The sequence below is a fragment of the Peromyscus californicus genome, unplaced genomic scaffold, assembly GCF_007827085.1.
Source record: "Peromyscus californicus insignis strain IS unplaced genomic scaffold, ASM782708v3 Scaffold_11__1_contigs__length_118956290, whole genome shotgun sequence".
NCBI lineage: Eukaryota > Metazoa > Chordata > Mammalia > Rodentia > Cricetidae > Peromyscus > Peromyscus californicus.
The window spans coordinates 116,519,278-116,543,569 of record NW_026294402.1 but is presented as its reverse complement, the minus strand read 5'-3'; the positions used below and the strand labels follow the sequence as shown (position 1 = coordinate 116,543,569).

The 24,292-nt window shown below is 49.9% G+C and overlaps 2 protein-coding genes across 8 annotated transcripts in view; one reads left to right on the top strand and one right to left on the bottom strand.

The window, feature by feature from the left end:
- The first annotated feature begins 9,241 nt into the window (after positions 1 to 9,241).
- LOC128101734 (7-alpha-hydroxycholest-4-en-3-one 12-alpha-hydroxylase) lies at positions 9,242 to 11,272 on the top strand. Its single transcript, XM_052725072.1, has one exon. It carries the CDS (start codon positions 9,342 to 9,344, stop codon positions 10,845 to 10,847), a length of 1,506 nt encoding a protein of 501 aa, XP_052581032.1. The 5' UTR covers positions 9,242 to 9,341; the 3' UTR covers positions 10,848 to 11,272.
- A 5,219-nt stretch (positions 11,273 to 16,491) lies between these two features.
- Ackr2 (atypical chemokine receptor 2) overlaps positions 16,492 to 24,292 on the bottom strand; it is a 69,347-nt gene continuing 61,546 nt past the window's right edge. For 6 of the 7 annotated variants that reach the window (XM_052725086.1, XM_052725118.1, XM_052725096.1 and 3 more), the window contains 2 exons: positions 22,072 to 22,284; positions 16,492 to 20,357 (listed from right to left, as the gene is read on the bottom strand). In XM_052725086.1, coding sequence (XP_052581046.1) covers positions 19,196 to 20,347 — 1,152 coding nt within the window. In that variant the 5' untranslated portion in view covers positions 20,348 to 20,357; positions 22,072 to 22,284 and the 3' untranslated portion in view covers positions 16,492 to 19,195. The remainder of the gene's footprint in view (positions 20,358 to 22,071; positions 22,285 to 24,292) is intronic. The other variant, XM_052725134.1, reaches the window with a different exon arrangement.

Below are 24,292 nucleotides of genomic sequence, written 5' to 3'. Positions count from 1 at the left end.
TACCTTTTCTTAGGTCCAAAGTTAAAGAACCAAAAATAACTGAATCTGTCAGTCGAAATCAACTTTTTTCCTTTTAACTAGTTTCTCTTGGGTATCTTGTCATAGCTAGCGCATTCTGCTCACGTTTTCCTGTAGCTCTTTGTATGCCTGAGATCTTTGAGACCACACTGACTCAGAGTTCGACGTCTTACATTTATGTACAGTTTAGGCTGTATGTACAGTGGGACTCTCACCCTGCATACAGTGGTCTTTTACCCATCTGCTGCCACAGTTGTTATTTGACACCAAGCAGAGCTCTTTATTCTAGAAACTGCTTCAGTCAACAGTAAACTGTGGCACACAGCCTCTGGGTCTGCAACCTTCTGATGGGGCAGCTGCCAGCATTGCAGCACAGAACTCCAATACTTGGAGGACAAGGTCCTTATTGTGCAGCCTGGCCCCAGCAAACAGGCCAGACACAGACCACATGCCTGTCATGGAGCCGGGCAGACACGCCACAAAAAAGGCCAAAACCAACTCGGGCTGTGAATCACAGGTGGCACTTTCCCATGGAAGTGGCTGAAACTCCAGGGTAGCCACTTCAGTCCTGCCGATACCACTGTCCAGGTGGGGGGGATGCCTTGTGCTCCCACAACACCAACTTCTGCCATGTTACTTATGGGACCTGCTGTCTAGCATGCTCTTAAAACATCCCAGACGCTTTCTTTACCTCTTCCTGCGTAGCATGTACTCACCTGGGTCTTTTTTTTTTTTTTTTTTTCAGAAGAAGCAAAACTCTTCTTTTCCTCCCTCTCTTCCCTCTGCCACTGACAGCTCTGCTTTGTCCTGTTCCTGGAGATGAGACATGGCTGCCACAGTGACCTTCCTAAGCTTGCACATCTCTGCTCACACATGTGCAGTCATGCCCCCTGCCTGTCAGACCAGCTCTGTTCACCCACTGAGTCCCAGACACTCCAGTATTGTCACCAGTCACCTTCCCAGCTGTTCCGCCAGAGCACATCAGTCAGGATGATAGTGATTGACAGGTGTCATTAAACACAGACAATAGATGAATATCTAGTCTCTGTGTGGAGGGGTAAGTTTCCCAGGCCTTCGGGTACCCCACAGAGATGTTCTCCTGACGGAAATATTGCCTAATAACAAGTACCTCACAAAGCTCTTGCATAGGGTGGAGGGGGAGCGGATTTATGTTCCTCTGCTTACCTCAAGCGCCTAAAAGGCTTTTTCCTCTGAGGCTGCTAAGGACTTCAGTGCTCCCTTGAAAGCTTGCTGTGAGACGGAACTGGAGGCCAGATTCCCAGATGTCCACTGAAGTCCAGGCTTCAGTCAGGAGGTGCCCTGCTAGACAGATAGGCCGGGCTTTCCTCTGCACCTCAGCAGCTCTTTTAAGGCCTTCTCCCAAATTGTTCCCTGACAACATCTTCCCTTTCACAACCTGACCTCACGGGTCCTCAGAGGTCCAAATACTCATCTTCCATAAATACCTTTCAACCTATTCCTTTTCCTTTTAAAATTAATATTTTATCTATTATTTCATGATTGCATAATGCATGCAATATATCCTGATTATAGCCCTCTACTTCCCGTAAGCCACACACTTCCATGTTCTCTCTTTTTAATGTTTATTTACTCATTTTGTGGGGGCAACATGCGCCACAATGATGCATGTTTGGAGGTCAGAAAACAACTTTCAGAAATTAGTTTTCTCCTTATGGGGACTGAACTCAATTCTTAATTCTTCGAGCTTCACAGCAAGTCCCTTTACTTGTTGAGCCGTCTGGCTGACCCACTGAGTCCAGTCAGTGCTCCTGCATGTACACAGGCGTGGTGCCGTCCACAGGAGCAGGGGCGACCCCAGGGGAAAATGATTCCCCTCACCTGAAGCCATCAACTGCCAACAGCTCCCTAGCTAGGGTGGAGTCTCATGAGCTCCCTCCCATCCATGCAGACATATCGACAGCTTGATCTTGTGCAGATAAGTACAGCCCTTGTGAGTTCGTGAATGCAATGACCACGTCATCCAAAGACAGAACTTCATGGCCCTCCTCCTAACCTCTGGCTCTTACATTCTTTCTGTACCCTCTTCTGTGGATGTTCCCTGAGCCTTGGGGAAGTGGATGCTGACATAGATGTCCCATTTCAAGTTGAAACTCAGCACTCACTCAGTCTCAGTACTTGGATCAGTTAAGAGTCAACTGTGCCTACTGCAAAAAGAAACTTCTCCAGCCGAGGCTTCGAATAGCACTACCTATGGCCAAACTTGTTCCTTTTGACCTGGGGCATGGCACTGCTCAGACTCCAGCATTTATCTCACACTGCCTTCACTAGAGCCTATTTCATAAAGCACTTGTTTGATTTTCTTGGTCAGTTGTCAAACATTCTTTGAAGAATGATTTTTAATCCCAAGTGCTCCAGCTGGTACACTCCACCATCCTCAGCCATGGGGTATTTTCTAGTTGGTTTCTCCTCTTTTAGGTTTCTGTGCCCCACATAACAGTGACCGTGTGTTGCTCTGTCTGCACCTGAAGGAGCAGGCGTAAAGCACGGATGTCTGCAGCAGTAGCGGTCGATGGCATGGGACGACAATTCCCTCCCTGACCAGTGCTTACAGAACACTTGCTCAGTGTCAGGTGGTGTGCTGAGGCTTGAGGGGGCAGGCCTAAAAGCCGGTGCTTCCTTTAAGGAATTTATTCTGGCCAGACAGAGTCAGCACGGCTTTGATCCCAGCACCCAAGAAGCAGAGGCAGGTGGATCTCTGAGTTCAAGGCCAGCCTGGTCTATAGAGTGAGTTCCAGGACAGCCAGGGCTACACAGAGAAACCTTATCTCAAAAAGCAAAAACATTCCAACAAAAAGCTTACTTTGGCATCAGCTCATAATGACTCAGGGAACCGATGACACACATTTCTTGCAAATCATCCTTCCATGAGGACAGTTACAACAGAGATTGACAAACACTGCAGAGGGGTTTTTCTTCTGAGTGCCAATCATCAGCGTATGGGAGGGAGTAATAAAAACAAAGGTTCAGGCTGATTTCACACAGAGAAACCAAGACAGAGCAATGTACCATCAAGTGCCTTCAGGGGGAAGATGTGTAAAGGGCACAGTCAGGGAAGATCTTTCCCATAAGGCAGCTTAGAAATCCTGACTGAAGCCTAAATGGAATTAGTCATTCAAGGAGACAGAAGACCACCTCAGACAGAAAGAACAAGTGCAGAGGACTGACAGGAATGGGGCAGACAGAACACACCTGGTGGAGAAGAAAACAGCAAACAGACCACTCAGGACCGCTCTGCACAGGGGCCAGTTACAGAGTAAAGGGTGTTAAAGCAGGCCTGAGACTTACAGAGGCCTGCTTTCAAAGTAGGTTTTGACTGGCTTCTGGAACTTTGTTCTGTGTCCCCAGTAAACGTTTACTCAACAGTGTCATTACTTTATGCCTACATGTGTTACACAATGTATCTAATCATGCTTTTCTCTGGGAGTCTGGAATTGGGGTGTGGGTAAGCAGAGGATGTATACGTGACCAGCCCCAAATGAAAACCTTAGGCACTGTCTTTCTCAGGAGCTTTCCTGGGCATAAGAATAACAGACATGTTGCTTATTTCCATTGCTAGAAGAGTGAGTTCCGTGTGATCTGTCATGGAGGGAGAAGCATTAGACAGCCTGTATGTGGATTCCTGCGGCCTCTGTCAGTCTCTTTTCCCCCTGACGATCTGGACATATGTCCTGGCTACCCATTTGAAGTAAATCTTGCAACTACCTGCCAAGTCCCATAAATTCTCCTTGGGAACCTCTGAATTTGGGGGTAGCAGTAAGGAAATCCAACACAGATTAGTACAAGGATTAAATCAGTAAATACATGTAAAGCACTTTGCATAATACCTAGGACATCATCATCTCTGAAAATAAGAATAATGATGAGCTAGAGAGATGGCACAGTGGTTAAGAATGTATGCTGCTCTACCAGAGGACTAAGTTCAGTACCCAGCACCCATGCTGGGTGGCTCACAGCCACCTGTAACTCGCTCCAGGGGATCTAATACTCACTTCTGACCCCCATGAAGGGCACTGTACTCACATGCATAAGTGTCTCCCCTGCCCATATACACACACTATACATAAGTTTTTAATTTAAAAAAAAATGGTAGGCTGGGTAGTGGTGGTGCATGCCTTTAATCCCAGCACTCGGGAGGCAGAGGCAGGTGGATCTCTGTGAGTTCGAGGCCAGTCTGGTCTACAGAGTGAGTTCCAGGACAGCCAGGGCTGTTTCACAGAGAACCCCTGTCTCAAAAAAAAAAAGGGGGGGGGGAGAATGGTGATTGCATTAGTTTTGCTCTGTTGCTGTGATAAAGCACCTCAAGCAAAAGCAGCTTATGAAGAAGTTATTTTGGCTTACAGTTCCAGAGGGAAGGGAGTCCTTCATGATAGAGAGACTGGACAACAAGGGGCAGGCATGGGCAGGAGCAGCAAGCTAAGAGCTCACATCTTCAATCTAAAGAGTGAGCAAGAAGTGGGGTGAGGCTGTGAACTCCAAGTCTGTCCCCAGAGACATACTTCCTTCAGCAAGACTACACCACCTCCCAAACTGCTACCAACAAGGAACCATCTGTTCTAATTCTAATACTGCAGCCTATAGAGGGTGTTTCCTGTTCAAACCACCACAGTGATGGTCTGGGTGGCAATGGAAATGAGTACTGAGAACCATGCACAGAGTTGGGACTTACTGTCAGTCATTTCAGTTCCCTCCGGGTCCCTTCAACCTCTCCAAAGCATGCCCTAGTTCTCTCCGTCTCTTACTGAATGGACAACCTGACCCCTTTGTAACAGTATCTCATTGCTTGTGAGAATGACAAAGGCAACCTTCTGTTCTGGTGTATGAATAGACTGGTCTCCATCATCTCATAAGTAGGTAACGGCTGAGGGAAGAACCCAGCTTTGCCTTTCTATGTCCCGTAGTGGCTTCACCATCACCTGGTATATGTGACATAGACTAGTAGGAATAATAGGTGACGATTCGGTAAGTCCTTTTGGAGTCTACCAGGAGAACCATAGCCTCCACCAACCCAAAAGCTAAAAATGTTGTCTGGTAGCATCTGAGACCTATAGCAGAAATGTCCCTGGGGATGTCTGTGCTCTATGGTAGCCTACCCTCCTAATATTTTCACCAAGTGTTTGAAAAGTATCTTGGGTCATGACTTTCATTCTAAAAACTCTATGAAACCATCACCACACTGAAACATTAAATTTAAGGTGATCTAAATCTGTGTTCCAGGACCACGGCCACTCACTTGGCTCCAGAATAAACTATTTCTTTTTCCCCCTTGAGGCGAGAGCTGTGTCTCTTGGGCTGACACCTTCAGTTGAACACTCAGCCCATTCCACCTTTTCAGCCCTGTCACCCTTCAAAGCACAGTATGACCTTGTCTTGTCCTCCAGGCTCCACACAATCACATGATCAGTGTGGCTCCTGATGCCCCACCTCCTCTCCCATTCTGCTCTCTGCATTATTTAGCATAATTGTACTTGTGTATCTGGGCAGTGATCAGATATCTCCACAGTGGAGACTGATGAGGCAGATCTCCCAGCTAAGCTCTGGGCTCTTAGAAGTCTCCTGCTGGAAGAGCCTGTCCTAGCTAGTTCTTGTCAGTCTGACGCTGCTGGAGTCATCTGGTAAAAGGAACCTGTGGGGGCCCACAGAGGCTATCTAGTGAGACCTGACTCAGGGTCAGAGATCTGAGCTTGCTTTACACAGCAGGGCTGCATAATGGGATGATTTGACCACAGGCGTGGTTACCAGGTGTTTGGAAGGGTCTACACTGGGCTGTACAGTGTGCTTGATCTTGCAAGGGGAGATCTTTTGCCTTTCCCCTTGACATATCATAAAAAACCCTTTTGAATAAACCTCGGGCTGTTGCTATCCTGTGTCTCTGTCTTTCTCCTTGTCATCTAGGTCTATCTTTCTATCTGATATTTCCTCATTCCTCTCTCCTCCACCTAAGAACCCTTCATAAGGTGGGAACAGGTTAGAGCTGGACTTCCACAGACTCCCACAAGAACCTCAATTGAGAAAGAGTCCCCACAAGATTGTAGTGCATTTTCTTAATGATTGATGTGGGAGGGCCCATCTCACCACGTGCTGTGCTACCCCATGCTGGTGGTCCTGTGTTGAATACGAAAGTAGACTGAGCAAGTCTTGGGGAGCAAGCCAGCAAACAACATTCCTCCATGGCCTCTGTTTCAGTTTCTGCCTCCATGTTTCTGCCTAGATTTCTGCCCTGGCTTCCCCCAGTGATGGAGTGTGGCCTGGAAGATGAAATAAACCCTTTCCTCCCCAAGTTGCTTTTGTCATGGTGTTTTATTACAGCTATAGAAACCCTCACACACATACCACACACAACACACACACACACACACACACACACACACACACACACACTCACACTCACACTTTTGACTGTCTAAATGAGCCTGCTTCAGGAAAGAGAGGGTAAATGGATGAAGGCAAGAATGCAAAATGGTGCTTCATGCATTAAAACTTCAGGACAAATTCCAGCTTGATGTGTTTAACTCACTGTTTATGACTCAATCTAAAACCCTGGAAATGGGATGGTCTTAAGTACTTTCTGTTTGAGTGGGAGCTCCACCTCAATCCCTGGCACCCTGGCATCCCTATACCCAAAGAGTCTGGAATGTTTGGAAAGGAGTCTAGTGGAAGATCCACCTCAACTCCCCTCCCCTATCTCTTTCCCCAAACCCGCTCCTTCAAAGCCTGCCAAACACAGTTCCTCCCCCAGAGAGGCTCAAGACCACTCCCACAGGGTATATAAGCTGTATACCAGAAAACAGACGTGTGGTTCTTCTGATCTCCCATCCCAGTCTCCTCTCTGGGGGGCCAGGGAATCACCCGGGAACATTTTACCCATTAAACTTGGGCTTTTCCTGGTTCGGTCTGATTTGGATTGCTGTGTCAGCAGAGAGGCCTATCAGGGTGCAAAAGGACATCACTTTCTATGACTGCAATCACAGAGGACTTCTTGGAGGCAGAGTGTGATGGTTCCTGCTCCTTGCCAGGGAGAACTCAAGGCCGAAGACAACAGGGTATATGGACTAATGGTCTGAGGAACCCAAGTCATTATTCATGAGTTAGGAAGTTAGAAAATATTTTAGAAGTTTCCAGAAAAAGAAAGCCACACGTTCTGTTGTATAACAGAATGCACACATTCAGATGAACTGGCTGGTTAAAACTTTAGTGGGTGTGGAGAACTGTAATGTTGCAGGTCCAGAGACAAATTATCTTGGGGTTTGTTGGTCCCTAAGTAGCTACGCATCGCTCACAGTCCTGTCAGAGTGTACAAGCAGACCCCTGAGTTTCCCTAGTCCAAAACCTGAACCTGCCACCAGAGAGCTCCTGAGGCCAGCAGCAGAGACCCCTTCACTCTACGAACCTGCCCACCTGTGGCTCCCACTAAGCGCTTCACAAGTGCCTTGGACTCATAGAATGTTCTTTGCTCTAGTCCTACAAAGGCCTCATTAAATTGTTGCCACATCGAAACATGGTATTTGATGCAAATTGAATCTGTGTTCCTGGGTCATGGTCACTCATATATTACTCCAGAATAAATTTTGGTGTTTCTTTTGAAATAAGATCTGTTTTGTGTAGATATGGAGAGCAGAACTAACCCAGGACAGTGTGAGCTTCTGTCTCAGGGTTACAACTCTCTCCTCTGGTAAGCCTGGTGGCAAGAGACTGGCTGACATCTCATGGAGACTCTTAAACATTGCTTGGTTTACTTCCAAAGCCCAAGGCAGGTCAGCGGTCAGAGGGAATGACCATTGAGTAGAGGGAGTCTAGTCTTCCCACTGGATACTGAGCCATAGTGAAACAAGGCACGTGCCTGAGGTTGCTGTGCCCCTGACAAGTTACAGCACAGGAGGGAGTCTATCCTTGTGTTTGTACTGGCAAGGCCCCACGGGCAAGTCCAGATGAGGAGCTCTGGGATGAGCTCCCACAGATGGATTCCTTAACACCACGCCCCATGATGGAGTTCACACCCTGACAGCTGCTCAGCTGTCCTCAGGCCTAAAGCTTTACCGGTCACCTTGGATGGGCACACACTGATTGTTCACTCGCCTTTGACTGTTCAGAGAGCTAGAAGCAAACATGACCATTAAGAATCTGCTTCATCTGAAAGCATCTTTGAAACCAAAGGAAAAGGAAACCCCAGGAAAGGACACACAGTTGCCACGAGCACCAGGGGAGGGGCCAAAGTAGGTGACAAGGATTTATGACAAGAACTGACATAGAGAGAATACTAACCTGAGCCAGACACTATCCTGAGTGCTTTTGTGAGTTCTCTCTTCTGCCTCCCCAAAGCACCAATGGGAGCTATTGTTTCCACACAGGAAGAGGTCCTGTGGGGCCCATAACTACCTGGAATGGGGACCTACCCGAAATTGGAACATTGAGTCCTGACAATGAAAGTGGGGGATGGGGTGTTTAGGGAGACAGCCCAGTGGGAAAGTTTGAGTCTGAATCCTTGGCACCTACATAACAGGCCAGGCTCATTGATGCCTGTAACCCCAGCATGGAGAGGTAGAGACAGAAGGATCCCGGGAGCTCAGTGGCCAGCCAATGAAGTCAGTCAGTGAACTCCAAGTTCAGGGTAAGATGCTGCCTCAAAAAATAAGTTACAGGGGCTAGAGAAGTAGCTCATCAGTTAATAGCATTTTCTGCTTTTCCAGAGAACCCAAATTCAGTTCCCAGCACCCATATCAGGCGGCTGACAACCAGTTCAAGGCAACCCAGTTCTTCTGGCCTCCAGCATTCACATGTACGTATATACACACACACACACACACACACACACACACACACACACACACACACACACACACAAGTTTAAAAGATGAGGAAAGAGACTCGGACATTTAGTGAAAGAACTAGCAAATAAATTGACGTGCGAGTGAAGAAGAGTGAGGTTGGTAAGGTGGACTCCAGGCAGGCACAGAGGTAACGTGCCAGATCTGCACCTGAGAGGTCAGAGCAAAGCGCGGTGGGCACACAACCTGCCGCCATAGTTCAAGGCTTTTCTTCTACCTTCTTTGTGGTAAACCCCTCCTCCCCTTACCTGACCAGGCTCTGTTGCGTCATGTGTTAAATTGGAAAAACATTTTTTCCTAGGTGCTAGCTAACTAGAGTTATTTACCACAGTTACAGAGCAAGGTCCAAGGGCACGGACCTTTGCATTCCCGACTTCTGAAGGCCACATAAAGCCAGCACTGGAGAGCTGACAAGAGCTGAGCCGACGGGACTGTGCAGAGCTCAGCTGGAGCCTGGCCATGGTACTGTGGGGTCCAGTGCTGGGAGCCCTGCTCACAGCCCTTGTGGGATGCCTGTGTCTGTCCATGCTGCTCAGGCACCGCAGGCCCCAGGAGCCGCCTCTGGACAAAGGTTTTATACCCTGGCTGGGTCATGCCATGGCTTTCCGGAAGAATATGTTTGAATTCTTGAAGGGAATGCGGGCCAAGCACGGGGATGTGTTCACAGTGCAGCTAGGGGGTCAGTACTTCACCTTTGTCATGGACCCCCTCTCCTTTGGCCCCATCATTAAGGACACACAGAAAACACTAGACTTCAGGAAGTATGCACAGGAACTGGTGCTAAAGGTGTTTGGATACCAGTCCATCAATGGAGACGACCAGATGGTACACTCAGCCAGTACTAAGCATCTGATGGGACGAGGCTTGGAGGACCTCAACAAGACCATGCTGGACAGTCTGTCCTTGGTGATGCTAGGGCCCAAAGGCCCGAGTCTGGACGCCAGTTCCTGGCGTGAAGACGGCCTCTTTCACTTCTGTTACAGAGTCTTGTTCAAGGCTGGCTTCTTGAGCTTGTTTGGCTACACCAAAGACAAGGTGCAGGATCTTCAGGAAGCGGAGGAGCTGTTCACCAAGTTCCGCAAGTTTGATCTTCTTTTCCCCAGGTTTGTCTACTCCCTGCTGGGGCCCCGGGAGAGGGTAGAAGTGAGCCAACTCCAGCATCTCTTCCACCAGAGACTCTCTGTGGAGCAAAACCTGGAGAAAGACGGCATAAGTAACTGGTTAAGCTGCATGCTTCAGTTTCTGAGGGAGGAAGGAGTAGATTCATCCATGCAGGACAAATTTAACTTTATGATGCTCTGGGCCTCCCAGGGGAACACAGGGCCAACCTGTTTCTGGGCCCTCTTATTCTTGCTAAAGCATCAGAATGCCATGAAGGCTGTGCAAGAGGAAGCCACCCGGGTCCTGGGTGAGGCCAGGTTGGAAGCCAAGAAGTCCTTCGCCTTCACGCTCAGTGCTCTGAAATGCACCCCGGTGTTGGACAGTGTGATGGAGGAGACTCTGCGACTGGGCGCTACCCCCACTCTCCTCAGGGTGGTGCAGAAAGATTACATCCTAAAGATGGCCAGCGGGCAAGAGTACCAGATCCGTCGTGGAGATAAGGTGGCTCTCTTCCCCTACCTCTCAGTGCACATGGACCCTGACATCCACCCTGAGCCCACAGCCTTCAAGTATGATCGGTTCCTCAATCCTGATGGTACCCGGAAAGTGGACTTCTACAAGTCAGGCAAGAAGATCCACCATTACAACATGCCTTGGGGCTCGGGCATCTCCATCTGCCCTGGCAGGTTCTTTGCCCTCAGTGAGATGAAGATCTTTGTCCTGCTTATGGTCATGTACTTCGACTTGGAGCTGGTGGACCCCGACATGCCTGTGCCCCCTATTGACCCAAGGCGCTGGGGCTTCGGCACCTCACAGCCTAGCCACGAGGTGCGCTTCCGCTACCGCCTGAAGCCCATGCCGTGAGCTCACAGCCATCCTTCTGGCTCTGCAGCACCCCTACCTCTCCCTAGGATCCTTGCTCTCTTGCCTCCTGGACATCTCATAGGTTGTCATGCTCCCTGAAAGATGCTGCTTCCCCAGTGGGTTTTGCCAGACCCTCCTCTCAGGAGGAGCACCCATGAGTCAAATGGCATCTTGCGAACACTGCCTCAATCCCTCCTGCCTGCTTTATTCGGTGCCCTTTACTCCACATCCTATGGGTTCAGAGTCTAGAGATGTTGTTCAGTGGAGTCAAGCCATGCATGTGATTGTTGATTCCCTAATAGATGCACTGAGAGAAAGCAAAGGCTTAAAGGTGAGGGTTGTTCTCCAGTGTGTATCTCTTAGCCCAGAGTTTCCAAAGAACTAGAACTTAAACAGTTTCAGAGAGACTCATCTGGTGCTTTGTGTTCTTGTGTCCTGTCATCAAACTCTTGAGTGCTTTTGAAAGTGGTCTAGCCACAGTCTCAGAACCACCACATTTGATACAGGGGCCACTCAAGGTGCCCCCTCCTGCCCCTTTCTCTTCTCTGCATCCTCTCCCCATGGTTCCAAGAACACCACTGAGTGTTTTCTCTACCTCCATGCCTTCCATCTCCCTGTGGGATCTCACAGCCCCTTGGATACGCTCGGTCCGTGCAGAACTCAGCATCCATCCCACACTCTGGTAAACGGCTTCCTTCCCTACTCCCCCGCCTCTCTGCTCAGGATGGCCCCTCACCCACGACCCAGAGCAGACACCAAACACCTCACCTCCCCCACCACAGACCATCAGGCTCAGTTCTGTCTGCTCAAGCCCTGTAATGCCTCTGAAAGATCACTTCCTGCCCACCTCTGCTGAGATTCTCAGCCCTGTAGCCTCTGCCTGTTTCCACACCAGGCCTCACCCTTTGTTCACACAGCTTTCCAAGGCCCTTTTCAGAAAGTGTCTCTGGTGGCCACCGTTTCGTCTTCCTGCTCCTTGTCACCTTCGGGCACCCGTCATCTGCATGCTTCATCTCCAGCAGATCTCTGCAATGCAGCCGTCCCAAAGCAGAGGCATAGCTTTTGCTTCAAGCCCAGTACCGGTTACCAGCCTTCTTGGATTTCCATCTCCCCACCCCAGCACGGCCTTGGGCCCCTTGGGCTCTGCTAACATTGTTTATACATCCCAGCACACCTGGGCTATATCATTGCTGTCAATGTCTTGGTTTCCTCTTCCTGCTCCTGGCCCAGATTCAAGCCCATCAAGGATTTGTCCTTGGAGGGCCTGAGAGGAAGGAGGTGAGAGGTGCAGGGATGAAGAAAGGGGCACAGCACTGCTGGGCTGGGCCAGCGTGACTAGGCCCAGCGACTAGTACCCTTGGGTCTCCTCTGCCTGGACTGTCACCATCCATCCTCATGGAGGGGACCCAGAACCACCAGAACCAAGAAATTAGCCCATCAGAGTATGGTAACGTGTCCATTTATCTCTGCCTACCAATTCTCTAAATATGTATTCCATCGTAGAAACTTGATTTCCAGCCTTGGCAAATTTACTCTGTACTCAAACATATCCTGCCCTTCCATGACCTGGTGCATGAAACACAGGTGACCTCATGGCTAGACACGCTTCCCGGTTTGGGAAGCGGGCAAGTGCTGCTACCGGAGCGGTGGCTGTCTGGTAGCAGGGCCTGGCTGGGACTAGGACAGGCTGGGGAACAACTGTAGCTGGATAGAGGATCCTGGGAAAGGTGGGTCAGGGCAGCGCAGACAACCTCACCACCTCAGGGCCCAGGCAGAGCGGCTTCCCTAACACTGCTCTGTGTCCCTTTAGCCCACCTATTCTGCCCTGCTGAGCATTGCTGCAGCAGCAGGCAGAGGCCCAAACTGTGGGCAAGATATCTCCAACTAGCTGTGTGACCCTGGACCAAGACCCACCTTTCCTGGATGGTAAGGTCAATCTCACAGAGCCCCTACCTGGCCATGAGCATTAAGATAACCTACCCACTTCTACAAGACCAGGAACACAAAGAGAGGAGATGGGCAGGAACATGAGAGGAGGGCTGGGGTGGAAGGCTGAGGGTCACAATGGTGAGCTGACCAATGGCCTCCCATTCAGCCAGCCCCCACGTCTAATCCAATGGGCAGGGGAAGGGGGCAATCTCTGTGGCCTTGCCAGGCCCTCTTTGCTGTGTCCTCTCCCTTTCCACATACCCAGGGGAACATGAAACAGGATCCTGGTCTGTGAACCGACCAAGCATGCTGAGGGCCTGAGTCCCCTGGGTCAGGACCAGAAGCTCTCAGCTGCAAGTGGCCTGGTCAGCCCCCAGAGAAAACTCTCCTCCAGAAGGTTGTGTGAAAGACCAAGCTGATCAGTGGTCAGGTCTGAGGCAATCAGAGGTGCTCTATCCCACATACAGGGGTCTCCTAGGAAACTTGGCTATGCAGGAGAATCCCAGTGCCTGCCTGCTTGCATGGGTAGCCCTGAGGAACCTGTGGTTCTGAGTCCCCTCCCCAGAGGGATGGAGACAGTCCAGGCAGAGGAGGCCCGAGGGTACACCTAGTCACGCTGGCCCAGCCCAGCAGTGCTGTGCCCTTCCTCATCCCTGCACCTCTCACCTCCTTCCCCTCAGAACCTCTAAGGAAAGAGCAACAAATGGATTCTCTCTGGAGACAGCTTACAATAAAACAAGATCAGAGATGTCTTCTCAGCTGGGTGTGGAGGCACACACAGGGACCCAGCACTCAGGAGTCTGAGGCAGGAGGATTCATGTTCAAAGGCAGCCTAGGCTTCACAGTAAGAGCTTGTCACACACAAAAAAAAAAATCCACAAAGCCAAAACAATATAAAGTATAACAACTCTCCTACGGTGGTTTTTGGTCACCTGGAAAGGAAAAGTTTTTCCCCATGTGGTCACCGTGGTGAACATGCCAGTCTCACGGCACAGAGCCGAGGGATCAGCAGCTTACTGCAGGCAGTCACTCCTGCCCGCTCCCTGAGCCAGCACAGAGGAGAGTCCACCTTGCCTCTGATCCTGGTGGTCAGGTGCATACAGAGGCCCGCCAGAGACTGCTGGCTAAGGCTAGGTGGTGCCACAGGGAGCCAGGCTTGGCAGGCCTGGTAGAGGAGCAGGGAGTGGAGCAATGCACAGGCTTGGGAGTAGGGGTGGAGAGCAGAGGCTCTGCCTTGGCCTGGGCTGTTGGTGAGTTGCTACACAGGGTCCCTACAACCGTAAGCAGTAATGTGTGTCTGTGGCCAGTGCTCCTCAGGCCACTGTTGACTCTGAGGCTCTTTCCCAGGAAGTGCAAACCCAGTGTACACAGACAATTAGGAACAGTTAGAAAGCCGGTGGGCACACACTAGATACGAATTCATCGCAGATCTACATCCACAGCTATATGTGTTGTACACAGTCCATACAACACACTGGCAGACACAGACATGTGCATGGATGTCCCAGACAGGTACACATACATCACCAAGGCTGGCAACAAGGCCCCTGAACTTCCACGCCTGGCATGCTGTGTCCCATCCCATCTGTGCATCTTGGGCACAAAGTCAGGGGCTTGGGAGACCTTGGTCCTATTGCCATACGTGAGCTGTATCTCATCAGTCTGCCTGGTATGCGTGGTTTCAGGAGTCTAATACCCTTCCTCCATGTTCTCAGACACATTACCAACTACAGACAAGGAACTGAGGGAGCCAGTCTGGAGTCCCTCCTGACATAAAGAATCTGGGACCTTGTACAGAGAGACCTGAAGGCATCAGAGCTGAGCGAGGTGGGTGTGGGGAACACACAGAATAAAAAACACTATAGATAAGTCAGGCACATGGAGGAACAACTGGGCATGCACATGCGTGTGCGTGTGTATGCGATTACATGTATGAATGCATAGGTGCGTGTGCATGTGTATGCAATTGTATGTATGAATGCATAGGTGTGTGTGCATGTATGTGTGTGTGTGTGTGTGTGTGTGCGCGTGCGCGGTGCGCAAGGGTGGGGGCACACTGTTACTGAACTCAGAGAAAAGAACTGGGTGGGACATTGTCTTCCTGTTCAATTCTCTGTTCATCAGCCACTTGTTCAAAAAAAAAAAAAAAAGAACTTAGTAAGAAATCAAAAAACAAAAGAGGAGAGAAGGAAAGAGGGAGAGGGGAAGGAAGGAGGGAAGGGGGAGAGAGGAGGAAGGAGGGGAGGAGGGAGAGAGGGAAAGAGGAGGTAGGAGGGGAGGAGGGAGAGAGAAGGAAGGAGGGGAGGAGGGAGAGAGGAGGAAGGAGGGGAGAAGGGAGAGAGGGAGAGAGGAGGAAGGAGGGGAGGAGGGAGAGAGGAGGAAGGAGGGGAGGAGGGAGAGAGGAGGAAGGAGGGGAGGAGGGAGAGAGGAGGAAGGAGGGGAGGAGGGAGAGAGGAGGAAGGAGGAAGGAGGGGAGGAGGGAGAGAGGGAGAGAGGAGGAAGGAGGGGAGGAGGGAGAGAGGGAGAGAGGAGGAAGGAGGGGAGGAGGGAGAGAGGGAGAGAGGAGGAAGGAGGAGGGAAGAAAATGAGAAGAGGAAAACCTTGACAGGAGGTAGACTCTAACTTGTAGGCATGTGTGAAGGAGTTTGTAGATCAGATTAACTGAGGTAGGAAACCTGCCCTGACTGTGGGAGGCACCACTCTGTGGCCAGGGTAGGAACAGAGTTGAACACCAGTGTTCCTCTCTCTCTGCCTCCTGACTGCAGTTGCGATGTGAGCAACCACCTCACACCCTTGCCGCCATGACTTCCCCCCACGATGGACTGTACTGTAGTGGGTAGCCGTTCCAGCTTTGACCTGGAAGTACCACCCCTATTGAGGCTTCAGTAACTGTCACGCCTACAAGGCGGAACCGAGAGAGGACACCTTTCCCAGACCCTGTAACCTATCCCTTCACTTGTAAGTTACCCCACAAAATAAACCTCCCTTTTAACTACGTGGAGTTGCCATAATATTTAAACCAATACTGTACCCTCAAACTACAAACCAAAGAAACCCTTCCTTCCTTCCTTAAGCGCCTTTGTGTCCATGAGAAAACGAACTAAAACACCCCTAAAGTACTCAGTGAGCACTGACTGCACTCCAAGCTCTGGAGCAGCCTGTGGAATGAAGATGTTACATATGGCCGTCTCTGCTGTCTGGGAACCCAGCCATCTACCATCCTACCCTCCACTTCACTTAACTGGGAGTTTCCTTTCCTGTGTGCCACACTTTGTACTTTGTTGTGCAAGACAAGAGTTGTAGGATGTGAACAGGCTGTAAGAGGTTCTATGAGGTTGGGGAAGTCTTGGGGGCTGAAGGTTCCCTAGAGAAGGGTAACAAGCATGCACTGGGTGGCAGGGAGTAGCTGGGCCCACGAGGTGGGGGAGTGCGTGCCAAGCCAGCACTGGGGAATTGGGATGAGCACCAGTGAGCTGTGATTCTGGGGACCCCAGAGTCTGCTCACTCACTTCACTTCTTGAAGCACCAGATCTCACACCCTCTCCGTTCTAGTTCCGTGCCTCTATTCCAGCATGTTCCAGTTGCCTTCATCCCGCTGACTGCCTAGGTCACATGTCCATCCCAAAAGAATCACTGTGGTCGTGAAAATATAAAATTGTAATTGTCCTGTGCATTGTTCAGCTTCATGTCACTGCAACAGAGGACCCAAGATCAGTAATGGTCAAAGAGAAAGGTTTATTTTTGGCTCAGGTTGCACCAGATGGCAATAGCAGGAGTGAGCACACCACTCAACTCATAAGCCACGGAGCAAAACACTGGGGGTGGAGAAGCCTGAAGTCCCATCATTCCCTTCAAAGGCATGCTCCCAGTTGCCTAAGGGCCTGCTCTGAGGCCCCACCTTCTAGAGATTGCACCATTACTCAGCAGGGACACCTCAACACGTGGAACTCAGAGGACACTGACCCAAATCAGGACAGTCTAAGATTCCACCCAGAGTATGGGGCAGGGCAACCTTTTCAAGAACAAGTGGGGTCAGCTCAGGAGATGAGGGGGTCACACCTGACCAGAAGCAAGCTTTGTTACACAGGAAGCAGGGCAGGGCAGACAGGTCAGGTGTGCAGACAACAGCATGGAGTGGTGGGTGTTCAGGAGCTGGAGGAGCTGGAGGGTGCAGATGTCTAGATGCTGCTGAGAAAGCGCTGGCCTTGGGGTGAAGCGCAGCAGTCAGTGAAGCCCACAGGGACCGGGACCTGAGTGCAATCCAGAGCCTGTGCACACACAAGCGCAACCTCGGGGAAGGGGGAGACAGGGACCAGTAATCAGAGAAAGACCTTGTCTCAAAAACAACAAAGGTGAATGGCACCTGAGAAATGGCACATGAGTCTGTCCTCTTATTTCCATACACTGGCACATGCATACTGGCTTCTATGCCAAGCAAAGCTTATTATTGCTGCAGTTATGAACTCACTCTGTGACTTTTCCATACATGTATATGTCATGCTTTGTCCAAATCCACTTGTGGTGGCTTCCTCTTTCTTCCCTCTCCTACTTTCAATGTACTCTCTTTTGTCTTAGTTTCCACAAATGAGAGGAAATAAGGGATACTCGTCTTTCTAAGTCTGGCTTATGTCACTTCACTCAGCCAGTACTCCATCCATTTTCTGGCTTCTCCTCCTCTTCTTCAAGGCTGGGTAATACTCTACAGTGTGTGTATGATGGATCATTAGCAATTTTAGTTTTATGTTTTAAGGAACCAACAAATTGCAGCCCATAGCAACTGTATGGTTTACCCAACAGCATTCTATAAGGGTCTGTTCCCCTCCCTGTCCCACCAGAGTTCATGGTTCTGCTGTTCTGGTTGCTTCTCTGGTAACAGCTGTCTGACCTGGGCAAAGTAGGAGTGCAATGTCATTCTGATTTGTGTTTCTGTGATGGACAAGAATGCAGAGTATTTTTTGTGTATTTATTGAGCATCTGTTCTTCTTTTGAGAAATGTCTGTTCAAATTATTCATCCATTTTTTTATTGGATTATTTGACCTTGTCAATTTTTCAGTTCCCCATGCAGTCTGGATATTGGCCCTGTCAGGCCAAAGCCAGTCAGGTTAAAAAGACACCGCTGTCCCTGTGCCTCAGAGACTGTAGCTCCATGCAACTCCATGCAGTCCTGCTTCTCGGTTCCTGCTTGTATTTCCTGGCTTATTGGAACTTGGCTCAGAAAGCCCTTGCCTCTGGTGATGTCTGTAGTGCCTTTCCCTCATGGTTTCAAAGCTTTGGGTCTTACACTAAAGTCTTTGATCCATTTTTAGCTGCTCTTTGTACCGGATAAGAGACAGGATCTAGTTTTAATCTCCCACACGTGGACACCCAGTTTTCCCAGCGGGTGTGTTGGGGGGTTGCCTTCTCACCAGCATGTGTTTGGAAAGTTCAGACAAAGCCTTGAACTTAACTGACAGACCCCAGAGGGACTGAAGGTCCCAGATTAGGCCAGCGCTGAGATGGGTGGTTTCTGCCTTCCTCCTGCCAGATGCACACCTGCCGGGCTGTCCTCTGGCTGGAGCACCTCCAGTGCCTTCAGGCTATAGCTCTGGAGCTTCTGACAAGGGCAGGAAGGTGTATTCCCATCTGAGTTACCGAGAAAGGGGCCCTGGTGGGTGGACAGCCTGTGGCTGTTCCCCAAAACGCCACAAAGAAAGAACTTGTTGATCACACTCCACAGATACTTTCTAAATGCCTTCCATGCACAAGCTCCTGTGGTGTGGGTTGGAGTACAGCAGTGAGCCATGCACTAAAGAGCCTTACTCTGCAGCTCAGCTGGGTGGACGGGCTTAAGGCAGTAACCAGTGAACACAACAAATAGGAGAAAATGTGGACGGAGTGTGAGTGGTAAATGCAGGAGCAGATCATTCAGAGCATCAGGTATGTAGTTAGGGCATTAAGTAGAGTGAGCATGGGGCAACTCACCAACAAGGTGAGATCTGAACCAAGACCCCAGGAAGTGAAGGAATGAGCCAAACTCTTCACAAGGGGAAGACTGCCCAGGAAGGTAGCATAGCTAAACTCGCCCTACTGGATGAGCCTGGAATGCTCCAGAAACACAAGTGGAGATCAGTGTGTGCCCTGAACCCAGAAACTAGGAGGGAATGTGGTAGAGATGAGGCCATAGGCTGGTCACATAGCCCTTGAAGCCTAAGCGTGGAGTGACCTCACTGTCTGCTGGGGGCCCAGGAAGCCACAGAAGCACACGTGATGGAAGCAGAGATTACGGAGACCATTGCAGCGATTTGGCAGACAGCATGGGGTCCAGGAAGATGGAGGAAGTGGCAGCAGTGAGCGAGACCTGCTGATGGCTGAGAGCCACTGGGCAAGCAGCATGGTCATGCTGGCCCTAAAGAGAGAACAGTGCTCTTCCCATGGCCACTCAGGGCCAATCATTGCCCACGGGCCCCTTGTTAAGGGAGTCGTCAGCCGGCCTCTCTCCAAAGTCATGCATGTTGACCATATCTTCTTGGGCAGTAACCCTGCTGCTCTCAGAATAGCTAGATGGCAGGGCCTGGGCAGTGCCAGGGTCCTGGTGCCATCTCAGCACCACAGCAAGGAAAGCTTTCAGATGCTGCCGGAAGCGGCGACTGGAGAAGGCATAGAGGACGGGAGTGAAACAGCAGTGGAAGAAGGCCAGACTCTCTGTCACCTGCAGCGTGTAGTCCAGATAGTGGCTGAGCTGGCAGTTCCCAAAGACATGCAGGTCCAGCAGCGAGTGCAGAAACAGAGTGAGGTTGTATGGGAACCACAACAGGAAGAAAGCTACCACCAGGGTTGTGGCCATCCTCAGAGCCCGGCCCTGGCCTGGCGGCCTCAGCCTAACCAAAACACAACCAATGCGGGAGTAAAAGAAGATCATGGCCAAGAGCGGAAGGAGAAACCCCAGGAGGTTCTGCTGGAAGCGCAGGTAGAGCTTCCAAATGGTTGCATGTCCTCCAAAATCGGCATAACAATGCCACACACCGTCGAAGGTCTTGTGGACCTGTACAAAGACCATTTCTGGGATAGAGATGGCCAGGGCCGTGGTCCACACTATGGCAATGAGGAGCAGGTTCCTGAACCGGGTCTTTGGTCTGTGGAGGGGCTGAGCATGGACAATCTCCAGGTATTTGTCCAAGCTCATGCAAGTGATGAAGAAGATGCCACAGTAAAAGTTAATAGTGTAGAGAACGCTCACCACCTTGCACAAGAAACTGCCAAAAACCCAATGCCAGGCCACAGAGATGGCCCAAAAGGGCATCGTCACTACAAACAAGAGGTTGGAGACGGCCAGGTTCAGCAGGTAAAGCTCAATCATGCGTCTTCGAGGCACATAGCGGAGCAGCACCACCAGAAGGAGGAGGTTCCCAGCCAAGCCCAGCACGAAGATCAGGCTGTAGATGATTGGCAGGAAGACTCTCCCAAAGGACAAGACCTCATCCTTCCTGCAGACCAAGACAGTCACATCATCCAAGTAATCATAGTCATAGAGGAAGCTGCTGTTCTCAGGACCGGTGGTGGTGAGTGGCAGGGGGAACACCTTGGTGGGCATGTCTGAAGTTCTGCAGAAAACAAAAAACCATGGTGAGGGCCTGGGGGAACAGCTCAGCATGCGAGCACGAGGGCCCGAGTTCAGATCCCCAGAACCCACATAAAGCTAGCCACAGCAGCACACTGTAACCCCAGAGCTCCTACCAAAAGATGGGAGAGGCCAGCTAGCCTGGGGTACACAATCACAAAGAAGACTGAGACCTAAGTTTGTCCTCTGACAACCACATGCACACTCCCATGCTCACATACATGAACATGTAAACACATACAAACACAAAGACCGAAAAAAGAAACCTAAACCACAAATGACTGTATCCCCTCAAACCCTGAGCTGAAATAACCCACCCTCTCCTGAGGCTGTGACTAAACACCTCCACGGCAGCCCGAGGTAGTGCCCCTCAGCGTACACAGTACAAGCTGAGGTGAAGTGTAGATAGACACCACATTCTCACTGAACACGTTAAGGGGAGCACTGTCTGGCCAGGGTTGTCACTTTTCCAGAGGCTTTTAATATGTGGGCTCAGTACTGTCAGCATGTAAACATGGAGTAGCCAGAATCTGGCCATTGTCATCTACTGGGTTTCAACAGCCTGTGGTTGGCATACATTTAGCCTGGAAGTTTCTAGCACATGTGTCCAGGAGTGTAGCAAATGCCGAAGACAAAGCTATTTCCAGAATGCCTCTGGTATGAGAACAGGGCAACCACCATGCTCAGCGAGACACTGAGTTCAGGACTAGAATAGGGTCACCAACTCTTTGGTGCCCTCAAGCCTGGCTTCAGGGGCAGCAAGTCTGTCAAGCAGGGAGAGGCAGCAAGTTAAAAGCAAGCTTGGTTTAAACAGCCAGGACCAGGCCACCTGGAACTACACAGGGTTTAGTTTAAAAACACAGATTTAAAAAAAAAATGCTGGTAGCCTCTGTCAACTGACTGCTGTGCCCTCTGCTCCCCTCTCCACTGTGACAGGGCAAGGCACTGCTGAGGTTCCTCCATCTTATATTCTTGCTGAAGCCATTTTAGGCTTGACTACAATTCCATCTCCTCAATGGAGAATGTCATAGAAAATTACCCAATTGCATTCAAGAAATCCGAGGTCAAGACGCCCCAGCTAACTAATTTGTTAAACTGCCTGCTTGTGCAGAAGCCCCCCTCCCTCCAGCTAACTGCTTATCTTGGCTTCTGTTAAACTGCTTGCTTGAGGAAAGCACCCCCACCCTGCTGCATCTGCCAAATGAGATGGCAGGTGTTGGTTTTGCCTTCAAAGACTCCATGATCTGGACACTTGGTGCTACACTTGGGTTCTGAATGCCTGAGTGCAGTCCTAGCCAGCTGGAATAAAGACTTTCAATTGGCTATAAACTGTGTCTGAGTGGTTGTCTCTCCAGGAGGGGGGCTCCCCATAACACCATCACAGACAAAGCTCCCAACTGTGTAACTCCTCAGCTGATTTGTATCTTTGTGTCACTCTTCCCCACACCATGGTGTCTGGCATGCCGTCTCCCGACCAATCAATGCAGCTAGTCCATAGGGACCCTGACTTGTGGCTATACTGGGCTTACTGGTGTCCAGGGCTACAGTCTTCAGAGCTGTGGCCTGGATTCCTTCTTTGCATGCCTTGCTGTGCTGGTGTCATCTCTTGAGCAAATTCCCTGAACTGTACTTAAAGCTTGGAAGGAGTGTGGCTTGCTCAGCTGTTAGCAGCTGGGCTTGGTTGCACTCTGGCTTACCTTGTGCCTGCAATGTCTGGTCTCTGTGCCCAGCTAGAGAGCTGGCGTTAGTTTCAAACTGGTTCGTTGTCTTCTCTGCTCTCTTTCCACTTCTCCTGCTGTTTTGGTTTTCCTCTAGTCTTAGAATTCTTTCTCCTTGTTGCCCCGACTCCTCTCTTGCAGAGTTGTGGGAAGGGTGCTTCTCTTCTACTCTGATGAGGATCTGTCTTCAAGCTTTCAAAAATACACACAGCATGCATAATTATCCGCAGCCACTGTACCATGCAGTAGCTCCCCTTCCTCTTCCTCTGCTGACTACAGCCTCACCCCATTCATCAGCCCCTTCCACACCTTCTGCAATCGCTCATCTCTCAACTCACGTAGACCTGCATTTCCCACGTGTGCATACATCTGGTGGTTCTATTTACAGTAATTTTGAGAACCTGCATGCTGCTTGCCATGGTGGTGGGGCATTATTCCTGGGCCTTTGGGCTAAGACCAGAATGCATGGTGGCTGCACTCATTTACATCCCCCAGCAGTGCATGAGCCTTCCCCTTTCTCTGCATCCCAGCCAGCAGGGGCTTTTGTTGTTTTGCTTTGTTTTGTTTTTGTTTTGAAACCAAACCTCAGCTTTGTAACCCTGGCTGGCCTGGAACTAGCTGTGTAGACTAGGCTCACTTTGAGCTGGCTCTTGCCTCTGCCCCCCCTGCTTTTTGTCTTTTTGATATTATTCATCCTTACTAGAGTGGAGTGATAACACACAGTGGTTGGATTTGCATTTCCCTGATGGTTACTAATATTGACTTTGGGGGAGTACAGTCGTGTACTATTGACCACTGTGTGTCTCCTTTTGAGAAATATCTTCACCTTCTCTTGTCTTTTGTTTGTTTTGTTCTGTTTGCTTTGATTTGTTTTGGTTTTGAACTTGCCAAGTATCAGAGGATGACCTTGAACTCCTGATCCTTCTGCCTGTATCTCCCAAGCACTGAGATTGCAGGCATGTACTGTTATGCTCAGCTAATCATTTGCTCATTTAAAAGTTTTGGGGGAGGGTGGTAATGTCTTAAGGTCCTTATATACTCCTGATATTAATCCCTTGTCTGGTGAATAATTCATAAATATTTTTGCTACCCTGTAGGATCCCTCATCATTCTGTTGAGTCTCTCCTCTGCACTGTTTGATATAACCCCATTCCCTCCTATGCACGTTTGATATAACCCCATTCCCCCCTCTGCACTGTTTGATATAATCCCATTCCCCCCCTCTGCAATGTTTGATATAACCCCATTCCCCCCTCTGAAATGTTTGTTATAACCCCATTCCCCCCTCTGCAGTGTTTGATATAATCCCATTCCCCCCTCTGAAATGTTTGTTATAACCCCATTCCCCCCTCTGCAGTGTTTGATATAATCCCATTCCCCCCTCTGCACTGTTTGATATAATCCCATTCCCCCCTCTGCACTGTTTGATATAATCCCATTCCCCCCTCTGAAATGTTTGATATAATCCCATTCCCCCCTCTGCAGTGTTTGATATAACCCCATTCCCTCCTCTGCAGTGTTTGATATAATCCCATTCCCCCTCTGCAATGTTTGATATAATCCCATTCCTCCCACCCCATCCTCTAATTTTGGCCTGTGCTTTTGAGGTCTTATCTAGAAAACCTCCACCCACACCTATGCATTGCTATGTACCGAAGCATGAAAATAGCATGAACTAGAGCATGGGTAAAGTGAACTTAAAATTGTGCTCAATCCTGTACTAAGCTACAGAAAGACAGAGATGGGGAGGGGCAGGTGCAGAGACTGGAAAAGAGGAGGATGTTAAGGTGGTCTGCCTGACATCTGTCAGTCTCCCATTGATCACCTGATGTGGCCTATCTGGCTAGCCAAGTGGGTGTCCCCTTCTTACTCTCTGCCCCACAGGTGTCTCTCTTGAGGCTGCATGCCTAATCAAAGCAGATGACCTTCCTTCATAGAGGAAGATGGCTCTTTGATCAAGGATATAGGACTAACTTCACTCCCTGTCAGAACCCAAGGGTAGGGGCCTTTATGTCCAACACATTGCATTGATTACCAGTGGGGAAGGGCTTTGGGGAAAAGAGGGAAAGGAGACAAAAATGAATCTGTGCTCAGCAGGAGCTATGCTGAGCCACTACAGAGGGGCCTGTGGGCTAGTGGTGTTAATGGGTCATCAATTCCTCCTAAACATCTGTATTTTGTTTCCTGTTCTCCAATTCAA